This window comes from Plecotus auritus (assembly GCF_963455305.1).
Source record: "Plecotus auritus genome assembly, chromosome: 4".
Taxonomy (NCBI): Eukaryota; Metazoa; Chordata; class Mammalia; order Chiroptera; family Vespertilionidae; genus Plecotus; species Plecotus auritus.
In genome coordinates, this window is record NC_137775.1 from 143,477,180 (window position 1) to 143,502,988 (window position 25,809).

A 25,809-nucleotide genomic window follows, 5' to 3' on the forward strand; every position below is an offset into this window, starting at 1 on the left:
TGTAATATAAAATTACTTCCACAATATAAAAACGATTAAAGTAATTAGAAGTATGAAAATAACTGAAAGGTACACAGTAACAGCTAAGGAAAGAAATGATTAGGGTTAGGATGAGGACACCAACAGGGAAATGGAATAAAATCAGACATTAGATTTTCAGAACCTGGTGATCTGCTAGGAACTGGTTAAGGGAGACAGAAATCCCTCCCTCCAAGTGCCTAGTGAATGTCTCAACATCTTGATGTTTTAGGAGTTAAGGATGGAGTTCATTTCTAATGTTCAGAATGTGTAAAAACAGTCACATAAATTACTTAAACTATTTTTTCCTGAAAGTAAAAACTGGAGGCATGAAATGATGAAATGTGTAACTTTGAGGGAACAACCTCTTCAAAAGTGTTACGAATACTAAGTACTCTTCATGACATGGTTTACTGACATGAACTAGACATCTGGTTTTGCTAATTTGGGGATGCATTTTATAATGTTTATCTGTCCATGAAACTAACAAAGAAGTGATCCTGCCCACATACTCTCATTAGGTCTACTGAAGACAAAGCCTACTGCTAATCTATATATATAAAAGGCTAATAGGCAAAGTGGCCCTTTGGGAGTTTGATTGCTCGCTATGATGTGCACTGACCACCAGGAAGAGGCGTGGAACATGGGCGACCAGTGGCGATGGCGGCGGGGCGCTGAGGGAGCAACGGAAGCAGGAGGCAGGGAGGCGGGGGGAACTGTGCTGTGGCAGCGTGTGGGTGCTAAGGGAAGGAGGAGGCAAGGAACCTTATGGGCCCTGATGGCTGGGCCAGACCTAGGGACCCTACCTGTGCACAAATTTTGTGCACCGAGCCTCTAGTCTATATATATATGCTGGGAACCAATTCCAGCATGTAATAATTACAAGAGTTCCATCAAAAGGTTGATGGGACTTGGGGGGCTCAACAAGGGTGAGCCACATATGTAGTTTACCTGTTGGAAACAGCTAAATGGCACTTCCCCCAAACCTGAATAGGATAATAGTTTGCTGCCAGACAGTTCAGGGCATTTTATTGCCTCCTGTTGCCCAAACACCTGAACAGCTGTAGGCTATTCCCCAAACTGACAATGCTTCTGTACCTACCCTTTGAAGTGTATTATATCTCCACCTTGCCTTGGGACAAATTGTGTTAAATAAAAGCATGGGGTCCTTAGACAAGAAGAGTCCTTAGCTCCTTTAGCTGAAGCTCCCCTTACCCACAATGCCTTTCAAAATTATCTTTCGTCTTTGGACTCCATCTTCATCATCTACGCGCAGCCCCTTTCTCCAGAATGCTGAACCCTTTGTAAGGCTGGGAAAAGAACCACGGCATATGTAATCTATATATATAAAAGGTTAATATGCAGTGTCCCCTTGGGAGTTCAACCAGAAGTTTGATCACTTGCTATGGTGTGTACTGGCCACCAGGGGGCGGCGTGGAACGAAGGAAGGCCCTGGCTGGCAGCCGGAAGCCCCGATCAGCCCTGATCGCCGGCCAGGCCTAGGGATCCTACCTGTGCACGAATTTCATGCACTGGGCCTCTAATCAAAGTATAAAATGTACCGGTACATTTTGCAACCTGGTGACTGTCAACCGACATGCTGAGTAGGTAGTGGAATAGATTCAGGTATGTACCTGGTTAGCTTTAGTTTTCTTTAGTCATGTCTACCTCAAGTACTAGGTGTACTGGTTAATAATAGTGGATTTTGTAATCAAAGAAAACATGATAATTTCAAGAGAAACATCGAAAGTGCTTTATTCAAAGTAACGTCCATTGCTAGCTACACATTTCCCCTATCTTTCAGGTAATTTGTCCCAATAGAACTTTTCTTGTTTTGAGGCATATCATTCAGAGACCCAATTTTCCACTTCTTCCTATGTTTTGAAGTGCTGCTCAGAAAGTGCGTGTGCCATCGATCGGAACAAGTGGTAACCTGAAGGAGCAAGGTCTGGTGAATATGGCGGGTGGGTTAATATTTCCCAGGCAAGATATTTTAACGTGTCTTTAACTGGTTTTGATGTGTGTGATGATGCATTATTATGAAGCAAAATTACTTTGCCATGTCTTTTGGCACATTCTGATCATTTCACGATCAAAGTGTGGTTCAAATTGATTATTTGTTGTCGGTAGCGATCAGTATTAATGGTTTCACCTGGTTTTAGAAGCTCATAATACACCACACCTTCCTGATTCCACCAAATGCAGAGCATTGTCTTCTTTCTGAAGCGATTTGGTCTTGCAATCGATGTTGATGGTTGACCTGGATCAACCCATGATTTTGTGCATTTGGGATTCTCACAATAAATCCACTTTTCATTGCCAGTCACAATTCAATGCAAAAAAGACTTTCTTTCGTGCCTTTGAAGCAACATTTTACTGATGACTTTTCAGTTTTCCATTTGTCTTTTGTTCAGTTGATGTGGCACCCATTTTCCTTCCTTTAAAATCTTTCCCATTGCTTGTAAATGATCAGAAATTGTTTGCTGAGCAACGTTTAATCTTTCTGCTAGTTGTTTTTGAGTTTGACACGCATCTTCATCCAATAATGCTTGTAATTTTTCGGTTGACCTAGACGTTGTCTTTCACATCAAAATCATCACTTTTAAAGCGTTTAAACCAGCGTTCACAAGTATCTTGAGATGGAGCATGTTCACCATAAACTTCCTGAAGTATATAACTTTTTCTTCAAAATAATGAATTAAAACGTCCCACAAATGCTTTTTTGGCATGAAATTTGACATTTTTAAGCATAAAAATATCTATGATGTTAACACCTTCAGAAAATTTGACATATGAAGTTTTGAAGCTTGCTGTCAATACAACAAAATAGCATACATATCAAATCGCATATATATCAACATATGTGTAACTCCACCTATTGAAAAAAAATCCGCATTAACTGGTATACCTACCTTAAGTGTGACACAGCATTTTTAAGGTTTGTCAGATACTAAGAAATAATTATCTGCAGACGTACCTTAATAAGAATATTGATAATTCCTCTAGAAACTCAATTTTATGCCCATATCAAGCCAAGCCTTAAAAAGTTATTTACTGGGATTCCAATATGTTGTTAGTTTTAAGGATCTGCTCTTGCTGAACTGCATTTGACATATTATTGGTCTTACTGTACCTCACGAAACTGGTCATTTTACTTCTAGGAATAGCATGGATTACCCCTTCACAGAATTCTCATTATAAAGTTGCCTGGGAGAAATGTCCATCAGGCCTTAGTACCAAGATAGTGGTGTATTTCTGGATCATGTCTTAACTTGTAGAGACTTACCCATGTAAACTCTTTCAAGGAAAAGAAAGTTCAAATGTTGAATTTGCTGCCTAACTTTAATACTTATTCAGGCTACGGTTATATGCATTGTTTAAAATATATCCCTGGGTTTTATCTTGTCTACTGATTTTCCATTAAACCATAATCCCTTACTTACCTCTGTGTATTTTAATAAGTTATCTTACTTAGGAAAAAATATAGCAAACCTTGGGCTCAAGGTAGATACAGAGGAGAGAGAAATATTAAATGATTTGCTTTAAGTTAAAAAGTTTATTGCTACAAAGAGATAAAAATAATAAAAATGTAAAATAAACTAAAAGGACATACTAAAAGGAAAATGTAAAGGCAACATCCTTAGCACACTTTCTGTGTACTATTGAATTTACTCACATCTCCTTTTAAAAGTCTTTCTCCCAAAACAATAATTACAAATCTCATGAACTGTTTAATGAATTCTAAATGTTATTTTGATTTCATGTAAAATGTCAAGAACTATTTTTTCTAAGTAAATTAACATAATGCATCCCATATAAATGCCACCAAAGGCAATTTTAGTTTTCAAAAACAAATCAAAAAACCCCAAACAGAACAAACCTTTTCTCATTGCTAGAATTACCATCTTAAAAAACAATACCCAGAATTAAAATAACAACCTACTTCCAAGTGTTAAACAAAAGTATTTGTGTAAGTATACTTGTGTAAGAAAAAACACTGGCAAACAAAGAAAATCAGAGCCAAACACATAACTCTTGGTATGAATTGTAAATTATTTTATTGTTTTGTCCTGAAAATTTTATGTTTACTTAAAACCTTATAATAGAAACAGACCTATAAATCCAGAGCCTTTGCACAAACATTTTCAGATTTTATTCCTGATAATCGTGTTCAAATTACCCACACAAAACTTCTTATGAAGAATGTTTTAAGCTATATTGATGATTTTAAAAGACACAAAACATTAAAAATAAAAAAACTTCCTCTTTTCCAGGAGAAATGTTTTACACAAAGTTACCCTTTTTAAACATCTCTGGTGTCAATTCTGGGTGAACCAGGATGGTCGCTTCTTTTCTCGTTCAATGATCCTCTTGCCCTGATCTTGTTCAGATGGTGTCTCTCCCCTGTACAGCACCATGGTCTCTATAGTAGGAGCCTTAAAAGGACCCCCTTCTTGTTTCCCCATCTCTTTTCTGATTTCTGTAGTCTCCTTGCGCACATTCTCATAGCAATAGCCACAAAGGACATGTTTCTGTTTCAGGTGACCACATTCAGGACAAACGACTATGTTGTGCTATAAGAAAAAAAATCAACAACAACAAAAACGTATTTTAACAAGAGGCAAAATAATGAACAAAAAATTACTGATGGGAATGATGCTTATATTTAAGTTTTCTGCATGAGAGGTCACATACCATCTAGTTCAATCTCACTTTAACAGAAAAACTGGGGTAAACAACATTGAGTTAGAGTTAGTAGAAAAACTGGGACTACAACTCAGGTCCACTGACTTTGAATCTACACAGCAGTCATATTATTTAAAACTAGTGACCTGGTGCACGAAATTCGTGCACATTAAAAGGGGATTAATTAGAGGAAATAATTTAATATTGCTATTTGCCCTTTCTCTATAATAGAAGTGTCAGAGATGAAAGAAAATTAGTAAAATGTGTATGAAAATCTTCCTCCTGTCAGAGTCTGGGGCACACCATGGGACCCAGAGTCAAGTCCCTGTCCACCCACATGCACCTCAAAATTGCGTGAGACCCAGACCCAGCCGCCGCCCCCGCCCCCCCAATTGGGCTAGATCCAGACCTGGCCAGTCCCACCCTTGTCAAGCCCTGCCAGGCAGGGGGCGTAGATTCAGGTCCCCTGGCCCAGTGCTGGGGCGGGGGGCGTGGCCTAAGGTCCCCTGTCAAGCCCCGCCGGGCAGGGGTGCGGTCCGAGGTCCCCTGGCCTGGTGCTGGGGTGGGGGGTTCGGCCTGAGGTCCCCCAGCCTGACGCCAGGGCGGGGGATGCAGCCTGAGGTCCCCTGTCAAGCCCCACCAGGGCAGGGGAGGGCGTAGCATCAGGTCCCTGCTGATTGCTCGTTAAGGCTCCTTATGGGAACTTGGCCTCAGCTGTGGGTGCAGCCATCTTTGTGATGGAGTGATGGTCAATTAGCATATTCCCTCTTTATTAGATAGGATGGTACTCTATTCCGTTCCACATCTTCAAAATCTAAGCATATAATAAAAAAAATTTAATGTTTCCTTTTAATTTATCTTCAGAAAAACAAAATGATAAACACATTACAAGCTGGCTTCCCCTGATTTATCACAGTATAACTCAAATCCCTATGTGAAGTATAGTTGGTAGATGGTGTAATTTTCTTTTTAACATAGGAACATTGATTACTCCTTAATGTAAAACTTCCGTCTTGTTATAAATTGAGGGTATTTTAATGAGTTTTTACACATCTATCCAACTTTAATGAGAAAATGACAACCTTTAAAGAAGTCTTTTTGATGTGTTTAAAAGTAGGTTTGAAATCTAAAGAAAAATAGGAATTACATCAGCAGGATGGCAGCATGAGGACCTCGAGGGCTATCCCCTTTAAGTTATAAGTGTGACAGCTATAATGCAACAGAGGATTCTCTACTCAACACATAAACACAGCTGAGAGATCCATGCATTGAAACATCTGAAGGTGGGTGCATCTCAGGGAAAAGGGGAGGAGGAGGGAAGGAGGAAGGCCAGACATGGGTATCAAAACAGCAGCCCAGAGCTCATTATGGCCCCTCAGTAGTAGGAAAAGTGTGGGTTACAGCGCATACTGTAGCCCTAAGGAACAGAGTTAGAATCAACATTCCTCCTGAGTGACCAGTAAACACTGCAGCAAAACCCAGTGAAGGGCAGAGATGGAATACAAAAGTGTGGCAGCTGTGGTCTAGTAGTTGCTATTATCAGGCAGAAGACAAAGCCACAGATGCATAGTGGCTTTCCCTCAACCTCCCAAAACTCACAGGAGCAGCTGCAGATAGGTAGCAGGGGAAGGTATAGGGTTACAGTGCACTCTCTCCGCAGCCCTGAGGACTGGAGGGGCAGACATCCAACTCTAAGCAGCAGGAGCATACTGCAGCTTAACCTAATGACAGGGCAGAGATATGGAGCTGAGGTCGGGCAGCCACCATTACTGGAAGGAGAGCAAGGCCACAAACTCAAGAACAGACTTTTCCCCACCCACCTAACCCCACCCACTGCAGTGGAGCCTAGTGGAGGCACCTGGGACACCTCAGAAAGGACAACACTGTAGCAGCATCTAGTTGCAGGAGGCAGTGTCAGGATCTCACAGACCCAGAGACCCATTGCCTACCACAATCCCACACAGGGGTGGTGCCGAGACTAAGGGATGTCCACCTCCCCAGGGAATACAGGTCATATTCCATAGCAAAGACACCACCACCCCACAGAGATCCCAGAAGCCCGTCACTGGGTTGAGCTGCAGTGTGTGCCTGACACTCAGGGAGAAATACTCTGCCCTTCTAGTCTTCAGTGTTGCAGAGAGAGTGTGTGCTGTCATTGACACATCCAGTGCTACTGCTACAGAATCTGCTGAGGCTGCTGTAAGCTCTGGGAGGGTGAGGGGAGGCAGCTATGCAACTGTGAGTTATGCTTCAGCAACACCTACTGGAAAACAAAAGTAAGATTTCTACTTATCAACCTACTGAACAGTGAGGTCTCAAATATAAAACAACAAAAAGATTTCAGCCCTGGTGAGTATGGCTCAGTTGGTTAGAGCATCATCCTGTATACCATAAGGTGGCGAGTTTGATTCATGCTCAGGGCACACACCCAGATTGTGGGTTCGATCCCCAGTCAAGGTGCATGAGTGAGGTGACCTATCAATGTTTCTCACCAAAGCGCCACAGGTTTGTTTCCTGGCCTTGGTGGAGTGCATACGAGAGACAACCAATCGATGTGTTTTTCTCACACCATTGTTTCTCTCTCTTTCCTCCCTCCTTCCCTCCCTAACCCCTTTCCATTCTCTCTTAACAAACAAACAAACAAACAAACAAACAAACAAACAAACAATGGAAACAGTATCCTTGGATGAGGATTAACAACAACAACAAAAAGATACAGAGACAAATGAGAATGACAATACAACATATCAAAATTTGGGGGATATAGCAAAAAGTTTATAGCACTACAGGCCGACCTCAAGAAACAAGAAAAATCTCAAATAAACAACCTAATATTTCACCTTAAAGAACTAGAGAAAGAATAACAAAAGAAACCCAAAGTCAGTAGAAGAAAGGAAATAAAGATTAATAAAACTGGCAAACGTTTGGCTTTACACAATAAGGAAAAAAGAGAAAAGACTCAAATACACAAAATCAGAAATGAAAGAGGAGACGTTATACTGGGAACCAGAGAAATACAAAGGACCATACAAGGATACTATGAACCACTATATGCTACCAAATTTGATTTCCTAGAACAGCGGTTCTCAACCTGTGGGTCATGACCCCTTTGGGGGTCAAACGACCCTTTCACAGGGGTCACCTAAGACCATCAGAAAACACAGATATTTACATTACGATTCATAACAGTAGCAAAATTACAGTTATGAAGTAGCAATAAAAATAATTTTGTGGTTGGGGGGTCACCACAACACGAGGAACTGTATTAAAGGGTCGCGCCATTAGGAAGGTTGAGAACCACTGACCTAGAAGAAATAGACAAGGTCTTAGAACTATATAACCTTCTTTGCATGAATCATGATGAATTAAAAAATATAAATGATCAACAGTTAAAGAAATCGAAAGAGTCATAAAAAACCTCCCCCAAAGTAAAAGTCCAGGACTTTTAGGCATCCAAATTGGGAATGAAGAAGTAAAATTGTCACTTTTTGCAAATAACATGATTATTTACATTAAAAAACCCTAAAGACTCCACAAAAACTATTAGGAACAATAAACAAATACAGCAAAGTAGCATGATACAAAATCTATCTACAAAAACTTAATGCTTTCCTATATACTAAGAATGAAATCTCAGACAAAAATAAAATACCTAGCAATAAACTTAACAAAAGAAGTGAGGACCTGTACACTGAAAACTAGAGATACTACTGAAAGAAACTGAAGAAGACACAAAGGAATGAAAAGATATTATATATTCATGGATTGGAAGAATCAATAGTTAAAATGGCCATAACACCTAAAGCAATAAACAGATTTAATGAAATCCCGATCAAAATCCCAATGGCATTATAAAAAGAAATAGAACCAAAAAATCATCAAATTTGTAGGGAATCACGGAAGACCACAAATAGCTAAAGCTATCCTGAGAGAAAAAGAACAAAGCCAGAGGTATCACACTCCATGATTTCAAATTATAACACAAAACTGTAATATCAAAACAGTGTAAAGAAAAACAGATACACAGATAAATGGAATATAATTGAGAGCCCAGAAATAAACCCACATATCTATGGAAAACTAATTTTTTACAAAGGAGCCAAAAACATACAATGGAGAAAAGAAGGCCTCTTCAATATATAGTGCTGGAAAAATTGGAAACTCATATGCAAAAGAATAGACTGCTATTTGATACCATACACAAAAATGAACTCAAAATGGACCAAAGACCTAAATATAAGACCTGGAATAGTAAAATAAGTAGAAGAAAGCATAGGTACTAAACTTATGGATCTTGATCTGAGAGAGGATTTTATGAAGTTGACCCCTAACGCAAAAGACCCCTATATCAAACTAAAAAGCTCCTGCGCGGCAAAAGAAAACCAACAAAACAAAAAGGCAACCAACTGAAAGAGAGAAAACATTTGCAAACAACCTCTAATAATAGGCTAATATCCAAAATATAAAAGTAACTCATACAACTGAACAAAAAAATCAATTAGAAAATGGGCAGAGCACCTAAGAGACATTTTTCCCGATAAGACATACAAATGGCCAACAGATATATAAAAAGATGCTCTACTTTACTAGTGATAAGGGTAATGCAAATTAAAGCCACAAAGAGCCCTGGCTGGGTAGCTCAGTTGGTTAGAGCAATGTCCCAATATGCCAAAAGTGTGGGTTCGATCCCTAGTCTTGACACATACTAGAATCAACCAATAAATGCGTGGATGGGTCCAATAATAAATTGATGTTTCTTTCTCTCTCTAAAACAAATTAATAAAAACAAGTGTTGGAGGACTGGGAGAAAAAGAAACCTTCATACACTGCTGGTGGGAATATAAATTGGTATAAAGACTATGGAAAACAATATGGAGGGTCCTCAAAAAATTATAAATTGAGCTACCAGATGACCCAGCAATATCTCGTTTGGGTACTGACCTGAAAAATTTGAAAACATTTATTTGTAAGATGTATATTTACCCATATGTTTATTACAGCATTATTCACATGGAAACAACCCAAGTGTCCTTTGGTAGATGACTGGATAAAGAAGATGTGGTACATATACACAATGGACTACTACTCAACCATAAGAAAAGATGAAATACTGCCATTTGAATCTTCAGAATATCATAGTAAGTGAAATAAGTCAGCTGGAAAAAGACAAAAACCATCCGATTTCACTTATATGTAGGATATAAAACAGAAGGCAACAAACACTCATAGACAAAGACAACAGTATGATGGTTAGCAGAGAAGAAGAGAGGTAGGGAAAGTAGAGAAAGGTAAAGGAAGCCAAATTCATGGTGATGGAAGGAGACTTGATTCTGGGTGGTGGAAACACAATGCAATAAACAGATCATGTATCACAGAATTGTACAGTTGAAATGTAATTAGTTAACGTAACTCCAATAAATTTAATATTAAAAAACCCCACCCAGGATAATACATGTAGCAGAAAATTCAATGAATGCACAGGATAAGAGCTATTCTTTTCCCTCAGAATAAACAGTCAAGGACATCATATAATAGCTCCCTAAAATTTTAAATTCTCTCAACCAATTCTATGAATTATTGTTGTTTAATTAATGAAGTACTTTTCAGTTCGAGATTTTAAGTCTAGTCTCAACTTTGACTCATTAACACTTCTTGGCTAAAGTTCTAAGGGTTTAGTTTAATGATGAACGTAACAGCTTAATAGTTAAGTTCTCTGTTCTGGAGTTTCATTTGCACTGTGCTGCTGCTATGGAATGCCAATAATTCAAACATAGCTATTAAAGCCATAAATTAACAGATTAAAGGTAATAAACACTGTATTTTTTTACTAGGTCAATGAAGACAGTGTATCCATGTATCCAATGGAGAGTGGAGATTTGGAACTATCTGATGACAGGAACACACACAAAAATTTAAAGAGAAAAATTTAAGCTCAAGAATTAGACTGCCAGGCTCAAACCTGACCACAGGTAAATTCTTTTTACCTCAGTTTCTTCATCCTAAAAATGATCAAAGCACTGTTTACTTTGGAGGGCTGTTAGACTGATGAGATAATTCACATCTTAGGTACATCATAGGCACTTAGTAGATGTTAACTATTCTTATTACCAATCTAAGGATTTTCCTTCACAGTATTTTACTGGACACAATGAAGAATAGAATATGTAAAATCCAGAAAAACCAAGGTCCAATATAACTATTGCTTCTAACTAATTTCAGGTCCTGCTACAGTTAAAATGTTTACCCACAAATAGTTCAAAATTATATAGCTCAGGAGTGGCACAGCTCACAATTAAAAAGTCATTTCGGCTCTTCACAATCCAGTCCTCTGTGCAGACTCCAAACTCCCTCCTTGACTGTGTTACTATTCAGGCGACAGGACAGTAGACACACATACTGAGAATATTGCATTTTATTTAAGCCAGAAGTAAGTGGACATACAAGATCTGAGAATAATTTACCTAAAGGTTATATGAATACACAAGGAAGATATGCAGTGATAGTCATGAGAAACAGTACACCTACAAAAATGAACATATTACCTTAACTTTAATAAGCTTGTTAGGGTTTCTTCTCCTACACCGGTTAACTTCAATGCTGCGTCTCTTTTTGGGTGCTGCCATCCAAAAGATACTATCCAAAAGGCTGGAAATCTCCTTACTTCCATTAGTATCATTTGCTGATTCTGTAAATATAGCCGGACCTTGAACCACTAATGCTGGTTCTACAAAATAAAACATGAAGATTCAGAATCAGTTTTTAGTTTCTAAGCGACTATTTTCAAATATAATTCTCCTTAACAATCAAGAGTGATATGAAAACAGACATTTATAGATAACTTAGAATATTACATTCAATAGACATTAAACAGAAAATCTTAGCTATTAAATTATACCAAAGCTCATACATAAAGCAATTTTAAAGAGCACAAGTATAATTTTTTTCTTAGAGACACCTGCTGAAATGAAATCAGTGAAATTCTAGCAAGAGTTTGTCCATATCCTGTCGGTGTTCAGTACGTCTACTTATTTTGCAAGTAAATCTAAGCTTGAGAGTCCCAAAGGACACTTCTGACCTAGTGAGAAAACTGCCTACTGGCTTTTTAAAATTTTATTATATTCAAACTGAGTTAGTTCCTTTGTCATATAAGCTGGCAGGCCCTATTTAAGTCACTTAGTTCATAATATTTTATCTCGATTCCTATCTGTTCTCTGAGAAAGAGAACTAGCTCACCACGCTTTGTAAATTAGTTTATGTAACCATCAACATTTCACTTTTTTCTAAATTGTTTATAAAATCAAATAGATTCCTTTACCCGCTCCTTGCTATTCCTCAGACTTGCAATATTTCTTTTGATTTTAGGTACTCTTAAGAATATACAGGCTCTGGCTGGGTAGCCCAGTTAGAGCATGATGCCAATAGCCAAGGTTGAGGGTTTGATCCCCTCTCAGCCTTCCTCTCTCTAAAATCAATAATTTTAAAAAAAATTTTACACTTTAAAAATTAAGTATACAAAGCTGTGCAACACTTAAAAACTGGTATTCCTTTTTACCTAAAAGTATCTCTAAGCATAGGCCAGTGGTTAACAGCACAGGCTCTGGAAGGCGTGTGTAACCTCGGGACCTTTCTCAGCCTATTTCCTCAGCTGAAAGGTGATGTCTGATGGGATTGTTCTGGAAATAATCCCAGGGAGCACAGGCAGGCTTTGACATATTGTGAGTGGGCTCTCACTTCAGACTGCCTGTGTATTGCCACCTTTGGTAGACCTCAGAAATGGAGCAGAATGTAAATATAAAATTTTAATATCTAAGACACTTCCAATTCAAATTAGTTTCCGGGGGAAACACGGGGATCAGGATTTAACTGCACGGAACTCAAACACCACAAAGACAAATTGCTTTTAAGGTGTGGGAGGACAGGAAAGGAAAGATCAAAGGATCCCGATAGTGGCGGCCCTTGATGCTGAGCTAATGAGCTTCAGTAACATTCAGTGTAAGAATGTGTCGGAGGGCTTTTTCTTTTGCGGACAGGAAGCAGAAAAAACAACTGTCTCTTGTTCCTAAGTAAGTGTCCCTGGAAACGTCCCCTGTCGCGGATCGAAACGTGGGAGAAGGGCAGCGTATGAACTGTATCCACCACGCTGCCTGGGGCTCCCTCATCCACCTCTTCTCTACCGCGACCTACTTTACGTACCCCACGGAGGGCTGGGAAAGCCTGGCCGGCTCTGCTGAAGTTTCCACTGCAGTCGCTGCCAACAATTCCGGAGAAGTCCCCAGGCTGTAGGCCACGGCGGAACCACCAGCACCAGCATGGCCGCAAACACCAAAGCCTTCCACACGGCCGCCGAGTCCCGCCCCTATTCGGAGCATGCGCACAGACGCAGAGTCGGACAACCCGGCTTCTGGAACTACAACGGCCAGCGTGCCTCTGGAGCGGCTCTGACTTTCCTCCAATCAGAGAGAGAAAGGAAGGCGCCTGGAGGGAAATGAAAGGAAGCCGGACGTAGTGCGCAGGTGCAAGAACGTGCTTTGCCTCTCCGGTTAAAGATGGCGGAGCGCGGTTACAGCTTTTCGTTGACTACTTTCAGGTATGGAGATAATGTGCGTAGCTGAGGTTGCAGGATCTTTGCCCACCGGGTTTTTCTTTTTTCCGACTTGGTCTTCGGCTCGGTGTTTTCGGAGGGCCCAGTAGGGGAGGGGGTGTGGAAGTACGACTTTGCAAAGTCATTTTCGGGCCCGCCCACGGCCTGGGGAGCAGCGGTCCCGGGAGGCCGTGGGAGCGCAGGTCGGGAGTCCCGGGCGACCCTGAGGTGGTGGGAAGGCACAGGCCTCAGCCAGGGATTTGCTTTCTCTTTGGATACTAGAGAAGAAGGCAGCTTTGGCTGAGCTGTGTCTGGGTGTCCCATTCAGAACTCAGGATTTTCTTCCTGACCCAGGTAGGCTTGACTCCGGAGCTTCTGGAGCTCGGAATGTTGGTCACATCTCAGAAAGCCTCAATTTAACATTTGATTTGAGTTTTAGCCTCCTTTTCGTACTAGTGTCTTTCAAAATCTCCCACTTTCGGTTTCTTCGATGCCTTATTTGAAGCTTAGGAACTAAAAATGAAAGCGCTAAGCTTTCTATCATCACCTAGGTATTCATGTGTATTACATGCAGTTGGGAATATTAACAGTAAATGAATTAACAAATTGGTGCCTATAATTGCATTCTGAAAAATGTTTTTCCCTTACTGGGAAGTTTTACAAAAAGAGGGTTAAAGAAGGAACATAACTTTTTTTTTCTTTATTTTTAAATTTATCTTTATGTTTAAAGTATTACATATGTCCCCCCTTCCACCCCCCTTTGATCCCCTGCACCCCGCCTCCGTGCCTCCACCTCCATCCCCCAAGCCTACCACACTATAGTCTATGTCCATGGGTTATGCATATATGCAAACAAGTTCTTTGGCTGATCTCTTTCCGCTCCCCCCTTCCCTCTGAGACTCGTGGGTAAGGAACATAACTTAAGATTTGGTAATCAGAGTCAGGAAAGGCCAATGCTTGAGGGTGATTTTTGAGATTGGAAGATGAAAAGGAGACAACTGTTTGAAGATTTAGGGGTTAGAGAGCGTTGCAGACAGGGAACGGCATGTATGAAAGTCCTAAAGTTGGAAAAGAGCTTGATCTCTTAAAGGAATTGACATAAGGCAAATGTGCTAGTGAGGAAGGAGTTAGCGTGGGTCAAGTCCAATCGTGTAGGGCTAGAGTAAGGAGTTTTTATTTTAAGTGAACCAAGAAGTTACTGTAGAATTTAAGTGGGGAGTGACATGGTACAAAGGCAATTCCGCCTGGGGGGATGGAAGTAAGGATGAAAGAGGAAAATAGTTAGAAGGGCAATTTCACTTATCCTATAGAGATGTTGGTGCTTTGGAATGGGGTAGAGGCATGATTGAATACAGAGAGTGGTCAGTGAGCTCACAGATTAGTGAGTTTTCATACAGAAAGATGCAATGATAAGTATGATAAACGTGTATATTATACTATATAGGAAGTACTTTGTTGTGACTGATATCTAGGGCTTAAGTCTTAGTCCATTCTACTTTCTAAAATATATATAGCTCCACCCACATGAGATATATGCTGCTGTTTGGTATTTAACAGACACATTCACGTTCTTAATAACATTACTATTTTGGTGTTTACTTATTATTAATTTTGTGCCGGGAACAAAAGGCATCACTTCATTTCATCTTCACAACCTTTGAAATAGTAACTGCTACAGTACTGTTTATCTCCATTTTCCAGATTAGAAAACTGAGGTACAGAGAGATTTAATAACTTGCCCCAAATCACAAGGTTGAGGTAAGTGGTGAAAGGCTACAGTAATGATACTTCTTTAAAGTGGCAGACAAGAAGAAAATCACCTAAGGAAACAGATTAGCACTTCACTATGAATATGTTCAAATCGCCTAGTAAACTTCAGCTTTCGTACAACTTTATGATAAACTAGAGGCCCGATGCATGAAATTTGTGCAAGGAGCTGGGCCCTTGCAGCCCTGGTCCTCACAGCCCCCACTTCGACTGGAAGGTTGGATGGATGGTCGTTCTGCTGTTCTGTCTAATTAGCAATTAGCTCTTTATTATATAGGATTTCAAAGTCTAGCAATTTCTTGATTTTTGATTAATGGATTTGGAGATGTTTCTATAATAAATATTTGAGAATGTGTGAATTTAATAAATAACTCTCGTTTCTTTTTAAGCCCATCTGGTAAACTTGTTCAGATTGAATATGCTTTGGCTGCTGTAGCTGGAGGAGCCCCTTCAGTGGGAATTAAAGGTAATTAAATACTTCATTCATTTCAGATGCCTGCTAATAGTTATCCCAATGTTCTTATGGAATTAATTAGTAATTAATTTATGAATAAAAAGCTGTGGCAGCATAATTTTTACAGTTCTAATGTACAGTATGTCTTTGTCATTGATTTTTAAATTGCAGATTATAAGAAGAGTAGGACAAGTAGGCAAAATTTCGTTATTTTAAAACATGTGGACTCTTAGATGTCCTGGAATACTTTTAAGAAAGTTGTGTAATACTGTTAGCTGTAGGGATTTTTTTGTGTATGTACATGACCATTGAGGGAAAAATTGATTTACTGTTGCTCCTTAGGTGATTTTAACACATTGTAGACGGATCATGAGAATTCTTGCTTCATATTACACAGTGTTTTACAAAGTATCATACTTTAAAAAGATATTAGCTTATAAGAACATGTAATAAGTAGCTTCAAAATGCAATGGGTATTTAATTTTAAAGCGTGCCTTTAACATTTATGTAAAATGTTTTTTGTACTCATTCAATAGAAACTTATCTGGCCACTGGGTAAAGCTAGCAATAAAACTACTGGTACACAATGTGTTTTAATATAGAAATCCAGAAGAAAAAAAGTTTTGTAAGTAAAAGAAAATTGGTAAAATGTAGCTATTATTCGAAAGCACTTGAAGAAGTCTTTAAATGATTAAATGTTTAGGTGGAACTTTTTTTGTGTGTTTGTGTGTGTGTTTTTTTAAGCTTCAAATGGTGTGGTATTAGCAACAGAGAAGAAACAGAAATCCATTCTGTATGATGAGCGAAGTGTACACAAAGTGGAGCCAATTACCAAACATATAGGCTTGGTATATAGTGGCATGGGCCCAGATTACAGGTATGCTATACTATTTGTTTTCTCACCATCTCATGACTTGCTCATAATCTATATTTGAGGAGAAAAAAAAAATCAAGGGATGTTTATCCTTTAATCTTCCAACTTCCTTTTTTGTTTCGTTTTGTATAGCAATAGCAGCATAAAGGATTGCTTTAAGGAGGATACTCAATGCAAGCAAGTTGGTTGTAAAAGAGGAGACAGATACAGTACTTACTCCTCTTAGCTGTTTAGTAGTTTCTCCTTTCTGATCACCATCCCTTTTCTACCATCCAAGGGCTGGACTTCAAGGGCTTTGCTGTTTTCAAATGCATTTTAAAAAACAAAGCAATACAAGTTATGATAGGTATAATAAACTATATTTTAAAAAGTCTTCAGGGAGCAGAAGAAAGTATCACCATCCAGAATTGACCTTATTTTATTTATTTGCTTTTAGTAAAGGGACAAAATTCTCAAAGGCCGCTGAAATTTTCTGAATATGACAGCCATTCAGGATCTAGAGATGATCATCTGTTCACTCCTTTGTATTTCACAGGAGGGGAGAGAGTAATCCTGTTACATCAGGGACCAACAAGTTGAAATTGATTGACAGCCCTCTGTCATTTAACAATAAAAGGAATATGACTTCATTTTTGATTTTGTGTGGAACAAAATAGGTAGAGCCAGAATTTCCCTTTAATAAGTTTAAAAGCAACAGTGTTTCTGGAATGTGATCATGCTTCACTATAGTGGATCCTGTTAGTGGTTTATAGAAGGGATGCCTCAGTGTGCTACTGATGGAATAAACTGAGTTTTTATTGTACAGGGTGATAATGTGCATGATTCATTCAGATCAGTAGTACATAAGTAGGTAAAGGTACATCCTATTTGTTTTACTTTATACTTGATTATTATACAGTATATTCTTAAGATAAATTTTACATTTTTAAAGTTACAAGTAATTTGCTATCCTTTAATCTTTGAAAGAGACTTTTTGAAATGGAGTCTATGAGAAAGTTTGAGGCAGAGAGAAAAAAAATGCTTGAAATTTTGGTCATGTGTGCAGGTGTATATGTGTGTGCTGGATTGAGGTATAAAGCAACAGGGTGACTGCCCTTGCGGGAGAGAGCACAATCTTGAAACCATGGAGGGAGATAAAGCTCTCATTGTACTAGTATACACTAAATCTGCTGTTATTAAGCTGACTGGTACTGCTAGTCTCTTTTTGCCTTGTCCTTATTTATTTCCCGTGGCTCATCTCTGAGATGGTGTGATGTTTTCTTGTAAATTAACTGGAATCATGTAGTAGCAAGACTGGCTTTGAGCAGATAGTTATTAAACTTGTGCTGTAGTTATATGTTGTTAGAAAGAGAATGAGTCTTTAGAATGGCTTCATTTTAATTAAACTTTATTTCTTCCTTGTTTGCTAGAGTGCTTGTGCACAGAGCTCGAAAACTAGCTCAGCAGTATTATCTTGTTTACCAAGAACCCATTCCCACAGCTCAGCTGGTACAGAGAGTAGCTTCTGTGATGCAAGAATATACCCAGTCAGGGTAAGTTGACTTTATTACTTGAAATGTGTCATATTAGAAAAAGAAATCATTTTAGAAGAGTAGATACATTAAAAAAAAAAGGACTTACTTTTCCTGTATTTGTTTAATGAGTAGAGAAAATCACCATGATGAATAATTTCTCAACTGGAACTAGAATATTTTCTTATGGAAAAAAATCTGAATTTTTTTTGCTGTTTGTATAATAGAGGAAAGCCGCAGAAAGTAGCTTCTAAATAAATTTCTTTTGCCAGTTACTAAAACACTTTTTACTAGTATAGGCAAGCAACCCTACTGCTTCCAAGTTTATCATCCCAATCAGAAATGATCATAAGCACACCATGAAAGCAATAACTCTTTGACACATCCATATTCATTTTAATTCTTTTGAGTTTGTGAATGTGGATGAGGTAGTGTAAAGCTAGTTGCTGATGTGTGAAGCCAGTGAAAAAACTGCATTGCTGAAGGTTGTCATTTTGTTAGGACACTTAATGTTACTCCACCCTTATTCAACCCAATATTTGTTTCACTCCATTTAAGGAAATGATTTAACTGCTATTCCTTGGTACCACAAAGAGAATTATTTTGTTTTGATTTGATTTGTTCAGAAAGAGGTATTAAGTATTTTTTAAGGAACTTATGAGTCTAATTTGGTTTACCTGATGATTTACTTCACTTGAGAATTAATAAATTCTTACTTAGGTTGACTTTAACAAGTAATTTTCATTTTCCTTTCTTCAGTGGTGTTCGTCCGTTTGGAGTTTCTTTACTAATTTGTGGTTGGAATGAGGGGCGACCATATTTATTTCAGTCAGATCCATCAGTAAGTATCAGATGTATTTGAGGGATTTGTTAAAGTGCTCCTTTCAAAGCTAGTAAAAACAATAACAAAAAATTTGAAATTAACAATATTTTGTCTTTTTCATTTAAACTTTAGAAAGTATGAAATAGTTCATATTTCTTTGCACATTTGAAGTGTTGGTAATTCAGTCTTTCGATGAAGAAGCTACCTTAGTTTTGCCCTCTGTTCTTCTGTCTTGTTCATTCACGTCACATAATTGAATGATTTGTTGAAATATTAATCAGATCTTTTTAAGTCTCTGGAATTCTGTTACCTTGAGAAATATTGTGAAATATATGGGTCTAGAGGACAGTGTTGTACTCTTCGCCATCTGTTTAATCTGGGGGCTGACTTGAGTGTGAATAATCCTGTGAAACATTGATGTAACTGTCTTTTGTTTTGCAAAATGGGTGACTTGTCTACTCTAAAGCAGAGAATTGGTCTCTGAGTTGAAAGTATTCATTAAGGATGTTGCTACTCTGCATCTGTCTCATTTGCTGTGAGAACTGGAAGAAAAAATCATTAGGAACTGATCTTTCATATTTAATGTATCATTAGACACAGGTTCGCTTAATTCAAATCTTATGATCTAACTTTAACTTTGTAATCTAAAAAGGCAAAGAAAAGTATTTTATTTAAATCGGAAAAATTAAGTATTTTGAGAATTTTATTATTACATCTTTGAGTTTCTGAAGCTAGATAACAAGCCCTGTTACTTTCCTTTACAGTGGGTAGCAGAAGCCACCATCACAAGAATCTAGATGTTATCTTTTGCCCTTTTTCATCCTTGTATCTAAAAGGCAGTTGTTTCTTTTAAAATATGTGTGGTATTTGAGTGTGTGTGTGTGCGCGTGCATGTGTATTTTTTTCAACAGATGAAGGAAGTCATGCCATATTGCTGCTGCTTTAATTAATTTAATTTAGTCACCAATGATGATGAATTGAGCACCACTTTTCAGATACATATGACAGTTTTATAGAGCCCTTCAATCCTAGTAAGCTAAAATATCACTCTTAATTGTTTGCTTTATGTTACCTGCAGTTTCCTTTAACTGGCTTTTTTTACATAAATTGTGGACAATAAATTGCACACTTTTTAAAGGGTGCAACTTGATGAGTTTTGATATAGGTAAATACCTGAGTAAACCATCACCACAATCAAGATAATAAACTTCCCCATGACTTCCAAAAGTCTTTTTCTTGCCTTTTTGTATCCCTGTTAACTTTTTTGAAAGAATAACCTACTTTGTGACTTGAGAAGTTAGAGACAAATTATAGAGCTAAAAAAAAAAAGGCAAGTCAATATAATTAGATTATTTAAAATAATGGGTTTTCTTCTTCCTTTCCTTATTAGGGAGCTTACTTTGCCTGGAAAGCCACAGCGATGGGAAAGAACTATGTGAATGGAAAAACTTTCCTTGAGAAAAGGTAGGCTTACCATAACTGGATTTGTTAACAATCTTACTTTATGGTTTTCAGCTCTCTTTAAATAATTTATATCCTGAGTCTAAAATCTGTTGTAGTATTCTGTATTCGAGCCTACTTACAGATAAAAAACTCTCCACTCTGCTCCCTGTCCTTCAATATATTAATTGGTAATATTTTTAATTTCTTAAGAACTTCTCTTTCTATCAAAATGTAAGGACAATTGGATCTGGAGAAAACTTTTTAAGTGATTTAAATGGTAATATTTTATATTATGACAATTACAGAAATAAATTGTGAAGCCAAATACCTAGTATTGATGGTAGAGTAAGTATATGATATACATGCTTGATAAAAAGTGGAGCACTATGTAAAAATCTGCTGTTGCTGCCCTAACAATAACAATGAATTGCTTTCACTTATTTCCAGCTGTATTCTAGACTCGCATTATTGTAGTCCACCAAAAAATGTCCTACATTTTTAATGTGAAAAATTTGTAATTGACTTTAACAGATGAACCTTGCTAAGATTAAACCTGGTATTAATTGGTAAACTTAAATAATTTAGGATCTTAAATCACTTCCCTTTTCTTTTACTCATTTTATTAATGAGTCTTCAAAACATTTCACATGGAGTTACCACTTAAAAGAACAAGAAATTTTAGCAAAAGTCTGTATTTTCTGTTTTATTTTTAAGAATTAATACTAGAGGCCCAGTGCACGAAATTCGTGCATGGGGGTGGGGGAGTGTGTCCCTCAGCCCAGCCTGCACCCTCTCCAATCTGGGACCCCTCAAGGGATGTCCGACTGCCCATTTAGGCCCGATGCCTCTCACAATCCAGGACTGTTGGCTCCCAACTGCTTGCCTGCTTGCCTTCCTGATTGCCCCTAACTGCTTCTGCTTGTTAGCCTGATCACCCCCTAACCACTCCCCTGCCAGCCTGATTGATGCCTAACTGCTCCCCTGCCAGCCTGATTGCCCCTAACTGCCCTCCCCTGCAGGCCTGGTCACCCCTAACTGCTCTTCCCTGCAGGTCCGGTCGCCCCCAACTTCCCTCTTCTGCTGGCCTGGTCACCCCTAACTGCCCTCCCCTGCAGGCCTGGTCACCCCTAACTGCCCTCCCCTGCAGGCTTGATCGCCCCCAACTGCCCTCCCTTGCAGGCCTGGTCCCTCCAACTGCCCTCCCCTGCTGGCCTGATTGCCACAACTGCCCTCCCTTGCAGACCTGGTCCCTCCCAACTGCCCTCCACTGCTGGCCATCTTGTGGCAGCCATCTGGTGTCCACCTGGGGGCAGCCATCTTGTGTGTTGGAGTGATGGTCAATCTGCATATTATTTGAAACTTAGGTTTTTTAAGAGTGTTTAAAATTTTTTAAAAGTCTTAGTCTGTTGCTATCATGTGTTTAAATAATTATTATAATATAAATAGTGCCATAATTTTTTTTTCTCAAAAAACTCTTTAGATATAATGAAGATCTAGAACTTGAAGATGCCATTCATACAGCCATATTAACCCTAAAGGTTAGTTCAATATCTAACAGTTGGGTTTATAATGATTTTATAATTAATTGTTTGGAAAATTGACCTTTTTCCTGCTTCATCAATAGGAAAGCTTTGAAGGGCAGATGACAGAAGATAACATAGAAGTTGGAATCTGCAATGAAGCTGGATTTAGGAGGCTTACTCCAACTGAAGTTAAGGATTACTTGGCTGCCATAGCATAATGAAGTGACTGAAAATCTGGAATTGCAGATAATCTCTATACTAAAACATGTTTAAAGTATGTTTTGTTTTGCAAACTTTTTGCATACTTATTTCTACATGATTTAATGGATCAGTGTTTTTAAAATGATACTTATAACTCATAATAAACTGTTAAATCCAACTTTCAGATTTTTAGGAGTTAGTAAAATTTTAAAATAGTTATTTTCTGCTTTTTATCTCGGTTGATTTCTGGAAACTACATTGCAAAACAGAATGGTGAAGTCATTCTTTATTCTTCATGCAATTTTGGTTAAGTCAAATCTTATTCTTTTTCTTTACTACCAGATATTGTCTATGCTTCAGTAAAGCAAAATGCCGATTTTGGTAAACACTTTTTAGAGCTGAGAAAATCTACAGACGTTCATGTATTCCTAAGATAAGGTAGGAAGTGTAGATGTTTCTTAGGCACCACTAGGTGTGGGTCAGTGGAACCCTAGGTGGTTCTGTGAAATAGCACTGAAACTTAGAAGAGTGCTAAGCCAAATAGTCTCCTATGGGATATAAATTATGTAAGTGAAAAATTATGTGCTGGTTCTTGTTGGTTTCTCCATCACAAGTAGATAAGTGTATTGTAAAAGACCTCCTTAGAGTCTAGAACAGACTTTTTAGATTTAAGGATAAACATGAGTGCTGGAAATAAAATACTAATACTTAAGCGTCAAAATTATGGTTTAAGACTCCCTCATTCATGTAATCTCAGAGTATTCAGAATCTTTACTGCAAATTAAGGTCCATACAATCAAGCAGGTGATTCAGAGTATCTGAACTCTGTTTTCATTATATGTGAAGGCATAGTATAGTTTTCTTTGTCTTTTTTTTTTTTTTAACTGTTTTTATTTATTTTAGAGAGAGGGAGAGAGATATAAACAGTGATGAGAGAGAATCATTGATCCCATGACTCCTGCACAGCCCCTATGGGGATTGAGCCCACAACCGGGGCATGGAACTGAATTGTGCCTGGTTCATGGGTTGATACTGAACCACTGAGCCACACCAGCTGGGCTGCTTGGTCTTTTTAAAAAATATTTTTTATTGACTTTTTTTTTTTAAGAGAGGAAAAGGGAGGGACAGAGAGAAACATTGATGAGAGAGTAACATCAATCGGCTGCCTTCTGCACACGCCCCACTGGGGATTGAGTCTGCAGCCCGGGTATGTGCCCTGACTGGGAATGGAACCGGTGACCTTTTGATTCATGGGTTGGCACTCAACCACTGAACCACACCAGCTGGACTTCTTTGTCCTTTTAAAGAGATCTTAGAAAAAGAGAAATCACATCATTAGTCTGGCTTACAGGACATAGGGAGGGTTTGAGTCATTTTTACCAACAGATACTAGAATTTCCATGATTAAATGTAGCTAAAAAGGTTTTGATTAAAATTTAGCCAACTTTAGGGAAAGAGTCTTTGAGAATTTTTGTCAGGATTCCCAGTTACAACACCCCTATCTCATTCTAAGAGGCAGAAGCATTATTATGGTACATGCCAACTTCTTATTTCAAGACTAGAGGCTCTATGCACGAAATTCGTGCAAGAGTAGGCCTTCCTTCCCCCGGCTGCTGGCACCAGCTTCCCTTTGGCACCCGGGGCCTGGGCTTCCCTCGCAGCCCCAGCTTCATCCGGGAGGTCGTCTGGTCTAATTAGCATATTATGCTTTTATTATTATAGATGTTTGTCTTGAAGGCCTCATCTAATCTTTCCTTATGGGTTCTTGATATATTGTGAATCCAACACACTAGAAAGAGAAGGTAGTGATAAAAAGGAATGGTTTTTAGTCAGGTCTTCCCTCTCCCACTTACTGCCTAAGTGACAGCACAAGCTAATTATCTTAGAGGGTTTTCTGAAAGTATATTTTAATAATGCAAGTGAAAGGCCTGGCAAGGTTAATGATTTGGCTAAGTACTGCCTTTGAATTTGCTCTCTGATACCACATTAAAAAAAACAGAGGGATGCTAAAATTCTACAAATCAAAGAAGGGAAAAGTAAAGGCATTTATATTTAGGACAAAAAGAAACCACATGCAGTTTCTTATTGGATGTTTACAGAATAAAGAGAGGAAAAATTAGCTGAAATGGATTGGTTTCAAGAGTCTAATCTCTGCCTACAGCCACATTAAATATGAAGCCCAGTTCAATTGAAGCTGCCTGGAACACTTCTCCCTTGTTCTCAGTTTGTTCTTTTCATTTGCCTTAAAATAAATCCTTTATGTCTAGATTCTTTGGTTTAGCAATTCATTCCATGCATCTCTAAATGTCCCAAATTCTAGTCATTTCCAGCCTGTAGATTCTAGCTGTTTTGTTGTTGTTGTTGACTATTACAGATATCCCCTATTTTAATCCCTTTTACCCCCTCCACCCAGTCCTGGCCTTCACTACAATATTGTCTGTGTCCATGGGCTATGCATATATGCATATGTTCTTTGGTTAATCTGTTCTTGTCCCCAGCAACCACCTCCCCTGTGATCTGTCAGTCTGTTCCACATATCCATGTCTCTGGACCTGTTCGTTCATCAGTTTATTATGTTCATTAGATTACACATGTATGAGATCATGTGATACTTGTCTTTCTCTGGCTGGCTTATTTCACTTAGCATAATAATCTCTAGGTCAATCCATGTGGTCTCAAAGGGTAACAGATCCTTTTTTTTTTTTTACAGCAGCATAGTATTCCATGATGTGAATGTACCGTGGCTTTTTGTAAATGTACCACAGGTTTTTTTATCCACTCCTGAACTGATGGGCACTTGGGCTGTTTTCAGATCTTGGCTGTTGTAAATAGCACTGTTATGAACATAGGGGTGCATATATTCTTTCTGATTGGTGTTTTGGGATACTTAGGATATATTCCCAGAAGTGGGATCTCTGGGTTAAATGGCAGTTCCATTTTAATTTTAAGAGGAAACTTTATACTGTTTTCCACAGTGGCTGCACCAGTCTGCATTCCACCAGCAGTGTACTAGGGTTCCCTTTTCTCTACATTCTCCCCAGCATTTGTTTGTTGATTTATTGATGGAAACCATTCTGGTAGGTGTGAGGTGATACCTCATTGTAGTTTTAATTTGTGTCTCTGGTGATTAATGATGTTTTAATGCGTCTATTGTCCATCTGTGTGCCCTTTTTGGAGAAGTGTCAAACCCAGAGACCTAAAGTAACCTCAGAATGGTTTGAAATTAAAAACTTTGATCAAAAGCAGTTTATGGCAGGTAATCATGTACTAGGCTAGAATCTTCCCTGACAAAAGTCAATTTTTACCTTAACTAAGCCTATCGTCTTTTGCATCTATGATAACATTCCTTTGGATTGTCAGGGTAACTCCCCTTTCTCCAGACCCCTCAGGGCACAACCAGTGCCCCTGCACTGGGGCAGAGACCGTTGTTACCATGTTAATTGTTGGCTGTCAACTATTCCATACCCATCTCTGTAAAAGATATTTGTGTCTATCATTTTACTTTTCATCCAATCCCAGAGGTTCCCCTCCCCATTTGCTTTCTCCTGCCTCCCTAATCAGTCACCAGTGAATTTCATGTAACCCACTTGTGTCTTCTCTTTTCATTGTAATGCATAAAATAAGGTGCAAAACTGCCATTCTCTGGAGCATTATCTCAATGCATTGAGATTTTCTTTCCCAGCAATTGTGGACAGTTTGGCTCAAATAAACGCACAAAAATTCTTCACAGGTTTGAATGTTTCTTACATTTGACAGAAGGTATACAAAAGATTTTTAACTTGGAAGTCCACTCAACTTTTAAAATTATTCTTACTTTAATAAAGCCCTAACCTTTCTGGGTGACTTTGAGCACTCTTCTAGATACTTATTTCTAGACTAATACAAATTTTCCAGTCTCTTAGCAGTTACTTGATCTTTTGTTCTCTTG

At 38.4% G+C, this 25,809-nt stretch overlaps 2 protein-coding genes across 2 annotated transcripts; one reads left to right on the forward strand and one right to left on the reverse strand.

Annotated features, from left to right (window-relative positions):
• Positions 1-1,750: 1,750 nt before the first annotated feature.
• On the reverse strand, positions 1,751-13,077 carry MRPL32 (mitochondrial ribosomal protein L32). The gene is made up of 3 exons (XM_080665050.1): positions 12,898-13,077; positions 11,247-11,428; positions 1,751-4,592 (listed from the first exon to the last, which is right to left on the reverse strand). The coding sequence occupies exons 1-3, from the start codon at positions 13,013-13,015 to the stop codon at positions 4,338-4,340; spliced, it is 555 nt and encodes a 184-aa protein (XP_080521176.1). The 5' UTR covers positions 13,016-13,077; the 3' UTR covers positions 1,751-4,337.
• An 85-nt stretch (positions 13,078-13,162) lies between these two features.
• PSMA2 (proteasome 20S subunit alpha 2) lies at positions 13,163-22,059 on the forward strand. Its single transcript, XM_080665749.1, has 8 exons — positions 13,163-13,291; positions 15,442-15,518; positions 16,251-16,383; positions 17,790-17,912; positions 18,651-18,732; positions 20,105-20,178; positions 21,638-21,695; positions 21,782-22,059. The coding sequence occupies exons 1-8, from the start codon at positions 13,251-13,253 to the stop codon at positions 21,896-21,898; spliced, it is 705 nt and encodes a 234-aa protein (XP_080521875.1). The 5' UTR covers positions 13,163-13,250; the 3' UTR covers positions 21,899-22,059.
• The last annotated feature ends 3,750 nt before the right edge of the window (positions 22,060-25,809 follow it).